Below are 17,956 nucleotides of genomic sequence, written 5' to 3' on the forward strand. Positions count from 1 at the left end.
GAGCCCAAAACTTGGGCAACATCATAATACGGTGGGAGGAGTCATTTGGTGACTTTTGAGTGAAATCCAATCGCTAGAAGTATGGAATACACCAACCACTCCAATTAGGAACGAACTGCCGTTGAACTTGAATTGTCCAATTTCTCACACCTATTGATTTCGGATCGAGCCCAAAACTTGGGCAACATCATAATATGGTGGGAGGAGTCATTTGGTGAGTTTTGAGTGAAATCCAATCGCTAGAAGTATGGAATATACCAACCACTCCAATTAGGAGCGAACTGCCGTTGAACTTGAACTGTCCCATTTCTCACACCTATTGATTTCGGATCGAGCCCAAAACTTGGGCAACATCATAATATGGTGGGAGGAGTCATTTGGTCCGTTTTGAGTGAAATCCAATCGCTAGAAGTATGGAATACACCAAACACTCCAATTAGGAACGAACTGCCGTTGAACTTGAATTGTCCAATTTGGAACACCCATTGATTTCGGATCGAGCCCAAAACTTGGGCAACATCATAATACGGTGGGAGGAGTCATTTGGTGCGTTTTGAGTGAAATCCAATCGCTAGAAGTACGAAATACACCAACCACTCCAATTAGGAACGAACTGCCGTTGAACTTGAATTGTCCAATTTGGAACACCTATTGATTTCGGATCGAGCCCAAAACTTGGGCAACATCATAATATGGTGGGAGGAGTCATTTGGGGGAGTTTTGAGTGAAATCCAATCGCTAAAAGTATGGAATACACCAACCACTCCAATTAGGAACGAACTGCCGTTGAACTTAAATTGTCCAATTTCCCACACCAATTGATTTCGGATCTAGCCCAAAAGTTGGGCAACATCATAATATTGTGGGAGGAGTCATTTGGTGAGTTTTGAGTGAAATCCAATCGCTAGAAGTATGGAATACACCAACCACTCCAATTAGGAACGAACTGCCGTTGAACTAGAATTGTCCAATTTCTCACACCTATTGATTTCGGATCGAGCCCAAAACTTGGGCAACATCATAATACGGTGGGAGGAGTCATTTGGTGAGTTTTGAGTGAAATCCAATCGCTAGAAGTATGGAATACACCAACCACGCCAATAAGGAACGAACTGCCGTTGAACTTGAATTATCCAATTTGGAACACCTATTGATTTCGGATCGAGCCCAAAACTTGGGCAACATCATAATATGGTGGGAGGAGTGATTTGGTGAGTTTTGAGTGAATTCCAATCACCACCAACCACAGCAATTAGGAACGAACTGCCGTTGAACTTGAATTGTCCAATTTCTCACACCTATGGATTTCGGATCGAGCCCCAAACTTGGACAACATCATAATATGGTGGGAGGAGTCATTTGGTGAGTTTTGAGTGAAATCCAATCGCTAGAAGTATGGAATCCACCAACCACTCCAAATAGGAATGACCTGCCGTTGAACTTGAATTGTCCAATTTCTCACACCTATTGATTTCGGATCGAGCCCAAAACTTGGGCAACATCATAACATGGTGGGAGGAGTCATTTGGTGAGTTTTGAGTGAAATCCAATCGCCACCAACCACTCCAATTAGGAACGAACTGCCGTTGAACTTGAATTGTCCAATTTGGAACACCTATTGATTTCGGATCGAGCCCAAAACATGGGCAACATCATAATATGGTGGGAGGAGTCATTTGGTGAGTTTTGAGTGAAATCCAAGCACTAGAAGTATGGAATACACCAACCACTCCAATTAGGAACGAACTGCCGTTGAACTTGAATTGTCCAATTTGGAACACCTATTGATTTCGGATCGAGCCCAAAACTTGGGCAACATCATAATATGGTGGGAGGAGTCATTTGGTGAGTTTTGAGTGAAATCCAATCGCTAGAAGTATGGAATACACCAACCACTCCAATTAGGAACGAACTGCCGTTCAAATTGAATTGACCAATTTCTCACACCTATTGATTTCGTATCGATCCCAAAACTTGGGCAACATCAAAATATGGTGGGAGGAGTCATTTGGTGAGTTTTGAGTGAAATCCAATCGCTAGAGGTACGGAATACACCAACCACTCCAATTAGGAACGAACTGCCGTTGAACTTGAATTATCCAATTTCTCACACCTATTGATTTCGGATCGAGCCCAAAACTTAGGCAACATCATTATATGGTGGGAGGAGTCATTTGGTGAGTCTTGAGTGAAATCCAATCGCTAGAAGGAAGGAATACACCAACCACTCCAATTAGGAACGAACTGCCGTTGAACTTGAATTGTCCAATTTGGAACACCTATTGATTTCGGATCGAGCCCAAAACTTGGGCAACATCATAATATGGTGGGAGGAGTCATTTGGTGAGTTTTGAGTGAAATCCAATCGCTAGAAGTATGGAATACAACAACCACTCCAATTAGGAACGAAATGCCGTTGAAAATGAATTGACCAATTTCTCACACCTATTGATTTTGAATTGAGCCCAAAACTTGGGCAACATGATAATATGGTGGGAGGAGTCATTTGGTGAGTTTTGAGTAAAATCCAATCGCTAGAAGTATGGAATACACCAACCACTCCAATTAGGAATGAACTGCCGTTGAACTTGAATTGTCCAATTTCTCACACCTATTGATTTCGGATCGAGCCCAAAACTTGGGCAACATCATAATATGGTGGGAGGAGTCATTTGGTGAGTTTTGAGTGAAATCCAATCTCTAAAAGTATGGAATACACCAACCACTCCAATTAGGAACGAACTGCCGTTGAACGTGAATTGTCCAATTTGGAACACCTATTGATTTCGGATCGAGCCCAAAACTTGGGCAACATCATAATATGGTGGGAGGAGTCATTTGGTGAGTTTTGAGTGAAATCCAATCGCTAGAAGTATGGAATACACCAACCACTCCAGTTAGGAACGAACTGCCGTTCAACTTGAATTGTCCAATTTCTCACACCTATTGATTTCGGATCGAGCCCAAAACTTGGGAAACATCATAATATGGTGGGAGAAGTCATTTGGTGGGTTTTGAGTGAAATCCAATCGCTAGAAGTATGGAATACACCAACCACTCCAATTAGGAACGAACTGCCGTTGAACTTGAATTGTCCAATTTCTCACAGCTATTGATTTCGGATCGAGCCCAAAACTTGGGCAACATCATAATATGGTGGGAGGAGTCATTTGGTGAGTTTTGAGTGAAATCCAATCGCTAGAAGTATGGAATACACCAACCACTCCAATTAGGAACGACATGCCATTGAAATTGAATTTACCAATTTCTCACACCTATTGATTTCGGATCGATCCCAAAACTTGGGCAACATCAAAATATGGTGGGAGGAGTCATTTGGTGAGTTTTGAGTGAAATCCAATCTCTAGAAGTATGGAATACACCAACCACTGCAATTAGGAACGAACTGCCGTTGAACTTGAATTGACCAATTTCTCACACCTATTGATTTCGGATCGAGCCCAAAACTTGGGCAACATGATAATACGGTGGGAGGAGTCATTTGGTGAGTTTTGAGTGAAATCCAATCGCTAGAAGTATGGAATACACCAACCACTCCAATTATGAACGAACTGCCACTGAACTTGTATTGTCCAATTTCTCACACCTACTGAATTCGGATCGAGCCCAAAACTTGGGCAACAAGATAATATGGTGGGAGGAGTCATTTGGTGATTTTTGAGTGAAATCCAATCGCAAGAACTATGGAATACACCAACCACGCCAATTAGGAACGAACTGCGATTGAACTTGAATTGCCCAATTTGGAACACCTATTGATTTCGGATCGAGCCCAAAACTTGGGCAACATCATAATATGGTGGGAGGAGTCATTTGGTGAGTTTTGAGTGAAATCCAATTGCTAGAAGTATGGAATACACCAACCACTCCAATTATGAACGAACTGCCATTGAACTTGAATTGTGCAATTTTGAACACCTATTGATTTCGGATCGAGCCCAAAACTTGGGCAACATGATAATGTGGTGGGAGGAGTCATTTGGTTCGTTTTGAGTGAAATCCAATCGCTAGAAGTATGGAATAAACTAACCACTCCAATTAGGAACGAACCGCCGTTGAACTTGAATTGTCCAATGTGGAACACCTATGAATTTCGGATCGAGCCCAAAACTTGGCCAACATCATAATATGTTGGGAGGAGTCATTTCGTGAGTTTTGAGTGAAATCCAATCGCTAGAAGTATGGAATACACCAACCACTACAATTAGGAACGAACAGACGTTGAACTTGAATTGTCCAATTTGGAACACCTATTGATTTCGGTTCGAGCCCAAAACTTGGGCAACAAGATAATTTGGTGGGAGGAGTCATTTGGTGAGTTTTGAGTGAAATCCAATCGCTAGAAGTATGGAATAAACTAACCACTCCAATTAGGAACGAACTGCCGTTGAACTTGAATTGTCCAATTTGGAACACCTATGGATTTCGGATCGAGCCCAAAATTGGGTAACTTCATAATATGGTGGGAGTAGTCATTTGGTGAGTTTTGAGTGAAATCCAATCGCTCGACGTATGGAATACACCAAACACTCCAGTTAGGAACGAACTGCCGTTGAACTTGAATTGTCCAATTTCTCACACCTCCTGATTTCAGATCGAGCCCAAAACTTGGGCAACATCATAATATGGTGGGAGGAGTCATTTGGTGATTTTTGAGTGAAATCCAAACGCTAGAAGTATGGAATACACCAACCACTCCAATTAGGAACGAACTGCCGTTGAACTTGAATTGTCCAATTTCTCACACCTACTGATTTCGGATCGAGCCCAAAACTTGGGCTACATATTAATATGGTGGGAGGAGTCATTTGGTGAGTTTTGAGTGAAATCCAATCGCTAGAAGTACGGAATACACCAACCACTCTAATTAGGAACGAACTGCCGTTGAACTTGAATTGTCCAATTTCTCACACTTATTGATTTCGGATCGGGCCCAAAACTTGGGCAACTTCAAAATATGGTGGGATGAGTCATTTGGGAGTTTTGAGTGAAATCCAATCGCTAGAAGTATGGAATACACCAACCACTCCAATTAGGAACGAACTGCCGTTGAACTTGAATTGTCCAATTCCTTTCCCCTATTGATTTCGGATCGAGTCCAAAACTTGGGCAACATCATAATATGGTGGGAGGAGTCATTTGGTGAGTTTTGAGTGAAATCCAATTGCTAGAAGTACGGAATACACCAACCACTCCAATTAGGAACGAACTGCCGTTGAACTTGAATTGTCCAATTTCTCACACTTATTGATTTCGGATCGGGCCCAAAACTTGGGCAACTTCAAAATATGGTGGGATGAGTCATTTGGTGAGTTTTGAGTGAAATCCAATCGCTTGAAGTATGGAATACACCAACCACTCCAATTAGGAACGAACTGCCGTTGAACTTGAATTGTCCAATTTGGAACACCTATGGATTTCGGATCGAGCCCAAAACTTGGGCAATATCATAATAAGGTGGGAGGAGTCATTTGGTGAGTTTTGAGTGCAATCCATTAGGTAGAAGTATGGAATACACCAACCACTTCAATTTGTAACGAACTGCCGTTGAACTTGAATTGTCCAATTTCTCACACCTATTGATTTCGGATGGAGCCCCAAACTTGGGCAACATCATAATGTGGTGGGAGGAGTCATTTGGTGAGTTTTGAGTGAAATCCAATCACTAGAAGTGTGGAATACACCAACCACTCCAATTAGGAACGAACTGCCGTTGAACTTGAATTGTCCAATTTCTCACACCTTTTGATTTCGGATCGAGCCCAAAACTTGGGCAACATGATAGTACGGTGGGAGGGGTCATTTGGTGAGTTTTGGGTGAAATCCAATCGCTAGAATTATGGAATACACAACCACTCTAATTAGGAACGAACTGCCGTCGAACTTGAATTGTCCAATTCCTTTCACCTCTTGATTTCGGATCGAGTCCAAAACTTGGGCAACATCATAATATGGTGGGAGGAGTCATTTGGTGAGTTTTGAGTGAAATCCAATCGCTAGAAGTACGGAATACACCAACCACTCCAATTAGGAACGAACTGCCGTTGAACTTGAATTGTCCAATTTCTCACACTTATTGATTTCGGATCGGGCCCAAAACTTGGGCAACTTCAAAATATGGTGGGATGAGTCATTTGGTGAGTTTTGAGTGAAATCCAATCGCTAGAAGTATGGAATACACCAACCACTCCAATTAGGAACGAACTGCCGTTGAACTTGAATTGTCCAATTTGGAACACCTATGGATTTCGGATCGAGCCCAAAACTTGGGCAATATCATAATAAGGTGGGAGGAGTCATTTGGTGAGTTTTGAGTGCAATCCATTAGGTAGAAGTATGGAATACACCAACCACTTCAATTTGTAACGAACTGCCGTTGAACTTGAATTGTCCAATTTCTCACACCTATTGATTTCGGATGGAGCCCCAAACTTGGGCAACATCATAATGTGGTGGGAGGAGTTATTTGGTGAGTTTTGAGTGAAATCCAATCACTAGAAGTGTGGAATACACCAACCACTCCAATTAGGAACGAACTGCCGTTGAACTTGAATTGTCCAATTTCTCACACCTTTTGATTTCGGATCGAGCCCAAAACTTGGGCAACATGATAGTACGGTGGGAGGGGTCTTTTGGTGAGTTTTGGGTGAAATCCAATCGCTAGAATTATGGAATACACAACCACTCTAATTAGGAACGAACTGCCGTCGAACTTGAATTGTCCAATTCCTTTCACCTCTTGATTTCGGATCGAGTCCAAAACTTGGGCAACATCATAATATGGTGGGAGGAGTCATTTGGTGAGTTTTGAGTGAAATCCAATCGCTAGAAGTACGGAATACACCAACCACTCCAATTAGGAACGAACTGCCGTTGAACTTGAATTGTCCAATTTCTCACACTTATTGATTTCGGATCGGGCCCAAAACTTGGGCAACTTCATAATATGGTGGGATGAGTCCTTTGGTGTGTTGTGAGTGAAATCCAATCGCTAGAAGTATGGAATACACCAACCACTCCAATTAGGAACGAACTGCCGTTCAACTTGAATTGTCCAATTTCTCACACCTATTGATTTCGGATCGAGCCCAAAACTTGGGCAACATGATAATATAGTGGGAGGAGTCATTTGGTGAGTTTTGGGAGAAATCCAATCGCTAGAAGTATGGAAAACACCAAGCACTCCAATTTCGAACGAACTGCCGTTGAACTTGAATTGTCCAATTTCTCACACCTATTGATTTCGGATCGAGCCCCAAACTTGGGCAACATCATAATGTGGTGGGAGGAGTCATTTGGTGGGTTTTGAGTGAAATCCAATCGCTAGAAGTATGGAATACACCAACCACTCCAACTAGGAACGAACTGCCGTTGAACTTGAATTGTCCAATTTCTCACACCTATTGATTTCGGATCGAGCACAAAACTTGGGCAACATGATAATACGGTGGGAGGGGTCATTTGCTGAGTTTTGGGTGAAATCCAATCGCTAGAAATATGGAATACACAACCACTCTATTTAGGAACGAACTGCCGTCGAACTTGAATTGTCCAATTCCTTTTACCTATTGATTTCGGATCGAGTCCAAAACTTGGGCAACATCATAATATGGTGGGAGGAGTCATTTGGTGAGTTTTGAGTGAAATCCAATCGCTAGAAGTACGGAATACCCCAACCACTCCAATTAGGAACGAACTGCCGTTGAACTTGAATTGTCCAATTTCTCACACTTATTGATTTCGGATCGGGCCCAAAACTTGGGCAACTTCCTAATATGGTGGGATGAGTCATTTGGTGAGTTTTGAGTGAAATCCAATCGCTAGAAGTATGGAATACACCAACCACTCCAATTAGGAACGAACTGCCGTTGAACTTGAATTGTCCAATTTGGAACACCTATGGATTTCGGATCGAGCCCGAAACTTGGGTAACATCATAATATGGTTGGAGTAGTTATTTGGTGAGTTTTGAGTGAAATCCAATCGCTACAAGTATGGAATACACCGACCACTCCAATTAGGAACGAACTGCCGTTGAACTTGAATTGACCAATTTCTCACACCGATTGTTTCCGATTAAGCCCAAAACTTGTGCAACACGATAATATGGTGGGAGGAGTCATTTGGTGAGTTTTGAGTGAAATCCAATCCCTAGAAGTATGGAATACACCAACCACTCCAATTAGGAACGAACTGCCGTTGAACTTGAATTGTCCAATTTCTCACACCTATTGATTTCGGATCGAGCCCAAAAACTTGGGCAACATGATAATATGGTGGGAGGGGTCATTTGTTGAGTTTTGGGTGAAATCCAATCGCTAGAAGTATGGAATACACCAACCACTCCAATTAGGAACGAACTGCCGTTGAACTTGAATTGACCAATTTCTCACACCGATTGTTTCCGATTAAGCCCAAAACTTGTGCAACATGATAATATGGTGGGAGGAGTCATTTGGTGAGTTTTGAGTGAAATCCAATCCCTAGAAGTATGGAATACACCAACCACTCCAATTAGGAACGAACTGCCGTTGAACTTGAATTGTCCAATTTCTTTCACCTATTAATTACGGATCTTGCCCAAAACTTGAGCAACTTCATAATATGGCGGGAGGAGTCATTTAGTGAGTTTTGAGTGAAATGCAATCGCTAGAAGTATGGAATACACCAACCACTCCAATTAGGAACGAACTACCATTGAACTTGAATTGTCCAATTCTCCGCACCAATTGATTTCGGATCGAGCCCAAAACTTGGGCAACATCATAATATGGGGGGAGGAGTCATTTGGTGAGTTTTGAGTGAAATCAATTAGCTAGAAGTATGGAATACACCAACCACTCCAATTAGGAAAGAACTGCCGTTGAACTTGAATTGTCCAATTTCTCACACCTATTGATTTCGGATCGAGCCCAAAACTTGTGCAACACGATAATATGGTGGGAGGAGTCATTTGGTGAGTTTTGAGTGAAATCCAATCCCTAGAAGTATGGAATACACCAACCACTCCAATTAGGAACGAACTGCCGTTGAACTTGAATTGTCCAATTTCTCACACCTATTGATTTCGGATCGAGCCCAAAAACTTGGGCAACATGATAATATGGTGGGAGGGGTCATTTGTTGAGTTTTGGGTGCAATCCAATCGCTAGAAGTATGGAATACACCAACCACTCCAATTAGGAACGAACTGCCGTTGAACTTGAATTGACCAATTTCTCACACCGATTGTTTCCGATTAAGCCCAAAACTTGTGCAACATGATAATATGGTGGGAGGAGTCATTTGGTGAGTTTTGAGTGAAATCCAATCCCTAGAAGTATGGATTACACCAACCACTCCAATTAGGAACGAACTGCCGTTGAACTTGAATTGTCAAATTTCTCACACCTATTGATTTCGGATCGAGCCCAAAACTTGGGCAACATCATAATATGGTGGGAGGAGTCATTTGGGAGTTTTGAGTGAAATCCAATCGCTAGAAGTATGGAATACACCAACCACTCCAATTAGGAACGAACTGCCATTGAACTTGAATTGTCCAATTCTCCGCGCCAATTGATTTCGGATCGAGCCCAAAACTTGGGCAACATCATAATATGGGGGGAGGAGTCATTTGGTGAGTTTTGAGTGAAATCAATTAGCTAGAAGTATGGAATACACCAACCACTCCAATTAGGAAAGAACTGCCGTTGAACTTGAATTGTCCAATTTCTCACACCTATTGATTTCGGATCGAACCCAAAACTTGGGCAACATCATAATATGGTGGGAAGAATCGTTTGGAGAGTTTTGAGTGAATCCAATTGCTAGAAGTTTGGAATACACCAACCACTCCAATTAGGAACGAACTGCCGTTGAACTTGAATTGTCCAATTTGGAACACCTATTGATTTCGGATCGAGCCCAAAACTTGGGCAACATGATAATATGGTGGGAGGGGTCATTTGGTGAGTTTTGGGTGAAATCCAATCGCTAGAAGTATGGAATACACCAACCACTCCAATTAGGAACGAACTGCCGTTGAACTTGAATTGTCCAATTTCTCATACCTATTGATTTCGGATCGAACCCACAACTTGGGCAATATCATAATAAGGTGGGAGGAGTCATTTGGTGAGTTTTGAGTGAAATCCAATCGCTAGAAGTATGGAATACACCAACCACTCCAATTAGGAACGAACTGCCGTTGAACTTGAATTGTCCAATTTCTCACACCTATTGATTTCGGATCGAGCCCAAAACTTGGGCAACATGATAATATGGTGGGGGGAGTCATTTGGTGAGTTTTGAGTGAAATCCAATCGCTAGAAGTATGGAATACACCAACCACTCCAATTAGGAACGAACTGCCGTTGAACTTGAATTGTCGAATTTCTCACACCTATTGATTTCGGATCGATCCCAAAACTTGGGCAACATGATAATATGGTGGGAGGGTTCATTTGGTGAGTTTTGGGGGAAATCCAATCGCTAGAAGGATGGAATACACCAACCACTCCAATTAGGAACGAACTGCCGTTGAACTTGAATTGTCCAAATTCTCATACCTATTGATTTCGGATCGAGCCCAAAACTTGGGCAATATCATAATAAGGTGGGAGGAATCATTTGGTGAGTTTTGAGTGAAATCCATTAGGTAGAAGTATGGAATACACCAACCACTTCAATTTGTAACGAAGTGCCGTTGAACTTGAATTGTCCAATTTCTCACACCTATTGATTTCGGATCGAGCCCCGAACTTGGACAACATCGTAATATGGTGGGAGAAGTCTTTTGGTGAGTTTTGAGTGAAATCCAATCGCTAGAAGTATGGAATACACCAACCACTCCAATTAGGAACGAACTGCCGTTGAACTTGAATTGTCCAATTTCTCAAACCTATTGATTTCGGATCAAGCCCAAAACTTGGGCAACATCATAATATGGTGGGAGGAGTCATTTTGTGAGTTTTGAGTGAAGTCCAATCGATAGAAGTATGGAACACACCAACCACTCCAATTAGGAACAAACTGCCGTTGAACTGGAATTGTCCAATTTCTCACACCTATTGATTTCGAATCGAGCCCAAAACCTGGCCAACATGATAATATGGTCGGAGGGGTCATTTGGTGAGTTTTGGGTGAAATCCAATCGCTAGAAGTATGGAATACACCAACCACTCCAATTAGGAACGAACTGCCGTTGAGCTTGAATTATCCAATTTCTTTCACCTATTAATTTCGGATCAAGCCCAAAACTTGAGCAACTTCATAATATGGTGGGAGGAGTCATTTGGTGAGTTTTGAGTGAAATCCAATCGCTACAAGTATGGAATACACCGACCAGTCCAATTAGGAACGAACTGCCGTTGAACTTGAATTGTCCAATTTCTTTCACCTATTAATTTCTGATCGAGCCCAAAACTTGGGCAACTTCATAATATGGTGGGGGGAGTCATTTGGTGAGTTTTGTGTGAAATCCAATCGCTAGAAGTGTGGAATACACCGACCACTCCAATTAGGAACGAACTGCCGTTGAACTTGAATTGTCCAATTTCTCACAGCTATTGATTTCGGATCGAGCCCCAAACTTGGGCAACATCATAATATGGTGGGAGGAGTCATTTGGTGAGTTTTGAGTGAAATCCAATCGCTTGAAGTATGGAATACACCAACCACTCCAATTAGGAACGAAGTACCGTTGAACCTGAATTGACCAATTTCTCACAGCTATTGATTTCGTATCGAGCCCAAAACTTGGGCAACGTCATAATATGGTGGGAGGAGTCATTTTGTGAGTTTTGAGTGAAATCCAATCGCTAGAAGTATGGAATACACCAACCACTCGAATTAGGAACGAACTGCCGTTGAACTTGAATTGTCCAATTTCTCACACCTATTGATTTCGGATAGAGCCCCAAACTTGGGCAACAGTCCTTGTCATCATGTACCAATACGTTTCTGTTTGTACCAATCCTTGTGTTTCATACTAGCAATTACTTGTGCTTTGTTTATGGGGGAGCTTGTATTGCTTGGTTTGTGGGGGAGCAAAATTTTTTGTTACTTGGACAAGCTCCTTTATCTTGTTTCTCCCTTTGTCTTGTCTAAGACAAAATGGGGGAGAAAAATTGAAATTCTGTAGACTAAACTTTGTTTATTTTTGGAACCTTATAGTTGAAATCTTTTAATCCTTCTTGTGAAGCTTGTGCAGGTTCCATGTTCTTTCAATGTCTTTTGATAGTTTTAGATGAGTTAGTCCTTGAATTTCAATTTGGTTTTTTGTTTAAGAAAAGGCCAAAGGGGGAGATTGTAAGGTTTTTATTTGGACCTTTATTGTATTTTGGCTCTTCTCTTAAACCAACAAAACCCTTGTAATATTAATTAGATTCTAGGTTAGAATCAGTATGGGTTGAAGGGCTTCCAAGTCTCCTCGTTGCAGATCAAAAGGTAAAACATTTGCATTGTTCACATGGATTAATCCATATTCACTTGGATTGATCCAACATACATTCGTGCATGCTGCTGTCTGTTTTCAGTTGTATCAAATGTTCACATGGATTAATCCATATTCACTTGGATTGATCCAACATACATTCGTGCATGCTGCTGTATGTTTTCAGTTGTATTAATACTTTCATAGCTTGTATTAATCCATTCTACGTCAGTTTTTACAGCTTTGTCAGATTCTTTTATTGCATTGATATTTCTTATCTGACCAAAGCATGGGGTTTATTATATTTATTATTGATCATCTTTACAAAATATTAAACCCCTTCTTTCTAAAAACATCTTGATTATTATACTTTATCTTTTCTAAAAGGATGTTTTTTATTTCATGTCATACCTTTGGGATTGTCACTTTATGTCAAAACATGCATGAGTTGTCCGCTCATTCCTTCCCTTCTTGAGCTCATCATCTAGTTATTTAATATATCTTGCTTTAGACATTGATGTATGGGTTGAATACTTTTATTCAACACCCATGTGAGAAAACTTTCTCCACACTTTGATATAAAGCTGCCGGCTCCTTGTTCCAAGCTATCAAAACAATATGGCTTGCTTTATGTCATCTTTCTAATTTGCTTTGGTGTTGTGTCCGTGCATTTGGTTCTTAAAAGGAATTTAAAAACTCCTTTCTCTTTCTTTGTGTTTACAAAAGCATGGGATGTTTTCTCTTTCACCAAAACAAAAAGGCATGGGCTGTTTTTATATTTTTCCTTCCCATCTTTATTTCTTGGAGAAGTCCATTGTGTGTCTATTTTACTCTCCCTATTCCTTGTCGGCTGGTCTTCTTGGAAAGAGGCTTCTCCTTCCTTCTCTTGGCTGTTTTCATAAAATAGCATTTTGAAAATCTGTTTCAGTATCTTTGATACTAAACGGCTAGTTGTGCTCACTGTATGGGCAGATTATTTTTAATCCTTCTTTCTTCTCCTTGAGCAGTCCACCGTGAGTTGTTTTATGTCTTCTCCATCCATCCTTGTATGCGGATGTTTCTAGTCTATATACTCATGTCCTTGACTGCAGAAAGTGGAACTCATTCATTTTAGAAACTCTTATGCATCTCACTTTCTCCTTGTCTAGTAGAATCGTTTCAAAGGTTTTTGAAAAAAAAACTCCTTATGTGCCTCTGAGCATTCAAGAACCTATTTACTGGTTCAGCCACACTTGAACACTTGAGGGCTATGTGGATGATTGCATACACATAAACACTTCCCCAAGTTGAGTTATACTCCTTACGGCTGAATGTTTTTCATTGTTTGAGTTCATTATTATTTGTTCAACTAGTATACGTTACTTGTGAGTAAAATGATTGATTGTATACATATAGCTTTCTCCAAGTAAACACGTACAAGATTTCGGTTGAACATTTGTTTTGTTTCATTGGTGTTTTGTTGAATTAAACTATATGCTTCAAGTTTATTACTTCTAGTTTAATCATCACAACACTTAGGTTTCATTTGTCTAGCTCAATCATAATTTGTGATTGAGATAGATGAATATGTGAAACCATAACTCACTTCATACATATGCAACTTGAGCTTGGTGCTCTTGAGAGGATTTGCTGCTAAGAGATAAAGAAATGGTGCTTGCTGAAAGGTTGATTGAAGCTGCCTATATGTAATAGATTGAGTTAAGTCTTCCTTCATTTCTTGTATTTCTTAATGAGTGGATTGGATCTCTCCTAGCTTGGTGCTCCCAGTTTTTTACCCTTTTGGGTTTTCTGGGTCAACAATTCTCGTGTGTTATTTACTTTCCGCTGTTAATTGTTTTAACTCTTAACCACGAAATTGTTTGTATGTGTGCTTGTTTGACTTAACAGAACCTGATTTTTAATTTGGTAGGTCTTTGACCTCTAGCCTACTTCACCCCCCCTCTGTAGGCTTTTAGAGCTTAGGGCTGGTTTTACAATTGGTATCAGAGCGGGCACTACATTTTAATTAGTGTAGATCCGACTCTAAGTCATCTCTATGGAAAGAGATAGAGCTCATTGCTCTGTGGCTCACCCACCATTATTTAATGGTGAATACTACTCTGCTTGGAAACACAAGATGCGTGCTTTCTTACTTGCCTTAGATTCTAAGGCTTGGAAAATGACCGTAGATGGCTGGAATCCTCCAACCACCATTAATCCCTTTGGGGAACGTGAATTAAAAGTGGAGGATGATTGGACTGTTGAAGAACAGACCCTAGCTAACTCAAATAGGAAAGCTTTGAATGCCTTATTTGTTGCAGTGAACCCTGAACAGTTTGCTTACATTGAAAACTGTGAAACCTCAAGAGAAGCCTGGGATATTCTTAGGCTTACTCATGAAGGAGATGAGAAAGTAAAAGAAGCTAAGTTAGACATGGTTAGTGCTGAGTTTGAGAGTCTTAAAATGCAAGACTCAGAAACCATTCAAGAATTCTATGCAAAGTTTAGTGCCTTAGCTAACTCCTCTCACAACCTAGGTGAAAAGATCCCCGAAATAAAATTAATAAAGAAATTCCTTAGATCTTTGCCTAATAGATTTGATGCTAAAAGAACTGCTTTTTCTGAAATGAGAGATTTAAAAAATGTGAAACTTCATCAAGTTATTGGCTCATTTCGAACCTATGAAATGGAAATGAATATGAACCCCTCTAAGAAAGTAAAAAATATTGCCTTAAAATCTGAAAAAGGGGGAGAATGCTCTTCCTCTCTAGACAATTCTATGACTGAGGATGACGTTGCTCTTCTCACTAGAGAATTTAAGAAAATCCTTAAATTTAGAAGACTGGGAGGTAATACAAACAATTTTCAATCAAGTTCTGGTCTTAAAAATGAAAGCAACTTTCCACAATCTGTTTCTAGAGAAAAGAATAGGTCAATTAAATGTTATGAATGTGGTGGGACGGGTCATATTGCTCATGAGTGTGCAAACACTCTTAAAAAGAAAAGTCAGTTAAGTGATAGTGAAGATGACTATATGAATGACTTTTATGAAGATGAAAGTATTGTTGCTTTTGTTGGTAAGCTATCCACTAAACCTGATGAAGAAAGTGATAATGATGTTGAATTAATTGATAGTGAGGATGAGTTAATTCAAAAGTATGAAGAACTTGTGCAAGTTTCTTATAACATAAAGAAACAAAGTGTGCATCTTTCCAGTAAAGTTGTCATGCTACAACAAGAAAATACAGACTTGTCTAACCTTGTGAGTCAACTTAAACAAGAAAATGAGAAGTTAAAATTTGACTTAGACTTGTCTAGAAAGAGGGAAATTGATTTTACCATTGGTGCTGAAAAAATAGATAACATGATGAAAATGGGAAAATCTTTTGGTGACAAATATGGTCTTGGCTTTACTCCTGAAACTGTCAAAATAAATGAGAAAGTCAAATTTGTAAAAGCTGTGGATTCTGTGGAAACTGTGGATCAATCCGAAACTTATATGGCTCAATCCGTATCAGTTATGGATCAATCCGGTGTCAGCAAGTATCAATCCAAACAAATACAGAATCTGCCCTCTGTTAAGAATTCCAGAACTAAGGGTAATGCTTCAGGATCAGGTATGTCTAAGAAAAATGTCTTCATCCCTGTGTGTCATTTTTGTAATAAAAAGGGGCACATTAGACCAAATTGCTTCAAACTAAAAGGAAAGAATGTTTCTCTAAGTTTAGAAAAACAAGTTCAAAATCTGTTAAGTGAAGTTGCAATCATTTCAAACATGTTAAGACCTAATCAAGCAACTAAAATGCCAACTAAAAAGGTTTGGGTGAGAAAAACTAATCAAACTTGTCTTATTGCCTTGAATGCTTTATCTGTGAAAAATTCTAATGCTTGGTATTTTGATAGTGGTTGCTCTAATCACATGACTGGTGACAAGAGCTTGTTTCTTAATTACTCTCCCATATCTAATCTTGGGAGTGTGACCTTTGGTGATGGTAGCAAGTCAAGTATACTAGGAAGAGGAACCATCTTTGCTCCAGGAATTAATATGCTTGAAAATGTCTTCTATGTTGAAAATCTGAAACCAAATCTAATTAGCATTAGTCAACTTTGTGATCAAGACACTTGCAATGTTAGTTTCAGTAAAGGAAGATGTGTTGTCTCAAACAAAGAAGGAAATGTTGTCTTGACTGGTCTAAGATCGAGTGATAATTGTTATTGTGTGGAGACCAATTTGTTTTCTAATGATCTTGCGAATATTGAGAATCTGTCCAAAAGGGAAAATCATGTGTCTGTTGTCACTCAACTACCTTCTTCTAAAACTAATGAGCCTATCACTTCTGAGGTTGTTCACACTTTTGTGGAACCTATTCTTGCTCCTTGGGTTAGTAAGAATCATCCTAGTCATCTCATCATAGGCTGTCCTCATGCTAGAGTTAAAACAAGAAGACAAATTGTTGAGGAAACTAATTCTGTTTGTTTCATGTCTGAAATTAAACCAAAGAACAAAAAGCTTTATATCTTTAAATTCTTTGATCTCATTAGTGACATGTTTCTCAATGCTTGCATGCTCTTTCATCTGTTTTTATTTTGGGATGCAATTGTAATTGATTTGGTCTTAATCACAATATGTTGCTGTTCATTAAGTCTCTGTGCGGACATAGACAAAATGTTCAAATCTGTGCATATATGGATTGATACAAATTGTTTCCGTATTAATACATTTGGTATTTTTACCAATCCCTGTGGAACTTGCAGCAACCCTTATCATTATCATATCAATTTGTCTGTTTGTCGTTCCAATCCAGGTGGTTGTTGTACCTTCATTTGTTGTTGGTGTAACAGTCCTTGTCATCATGTACCAATACGTTTCTGTTTGTACCAATCCTTGTGTTTCATACTAGCAATTACTTGTGCTTTGTTTATGGGGGAGCTTGTATTGCTTGGTTTGTGGGGGAGCAAAATTTTTTGTTACTTGGACAAGCTCCTTTATCTTGTTTCTCCCTTTGTCTTGTCTAAGACAAAATGGGGGAGAAAAATTGAAATTCTGTAGACTAAACTTTGTTTATTTTTGGAACCTTATAGTTGAAATCTTTTAATCCTTCTTGTGAAGCTTGTGCAGGTTCCATGTTCTTTCAATGTCTTTTGATAGTTTTAGATGAGTTAGTCCTTGAATTTCAATTTGGTTTTTTGTTTAAGAAAAGGCCAAAGGGGGAGATTGTAAGGTTTTTATTTGGACCTTTATTGTATTTTGGCTCTTCTCTTAAACCAACAAAACCCTTGTAATATTAATTAGATTCTAGGTTAGAATCAGTATGGGTTGAAGGGCTTCCAAGTCTCCTCGTTGCAGATCAAAAGGTAAAACATTTGCATTGTTCACATGGATTAATCCATATTCACTTGGATTGATCCAACATACATTCGTGCATGCTGCTGTCTGTTTTCAGTTGTATCAAATGTTCACATGGATTAATCCATATTCACTTGGATTGATCCAACATACATTCGTGCATGCTGCTGTATGTTTTCAGTTGTATTAATACT

The 17,956-nt window shown here is 39.8% G+C and overlaps 1 protein-coding gene across 1 annotated transcript; it reads left to right on the forward strand.

Annotated features, from left to right (window-relative positions):
• Nucleotides 1–14,471: 14,471 nt before the first annotated feature.
• Nucleotides 14,472–17,316, forward strand: LOC110767990 (uncharacterized). Its single transcript, XM_021971671.2, has 2 exons — nucleotides 14,472–16,796; nucleotides 17,221–17,316. Exons 1-2 carry the CDS (start codon nucleotides 14,472–14,474, stop codon nucleotides 17,314–17,316), a joined length of 2,421 nt encoding a protein of 806 aa, XP_021827363.2.
• Nucleotides 17,317–17,956: the final 640 nt, after the last annotated feature.

Source organism: Prunus avium, chromosome 1, assembly GCF_965620075.1.
Source record: "Prunus avium chromosome 1, drPruAviu1.hap1.1, whole genome shotgun sequence".
In the NCBI taxonomy this organism is placed as follows: domain Eukaryota; kingdom Viridiplantae; phylum Streptophyta; class Magnoliopsida; order Rosales; family Rosaceae; genus Prunus; species Prunus avium.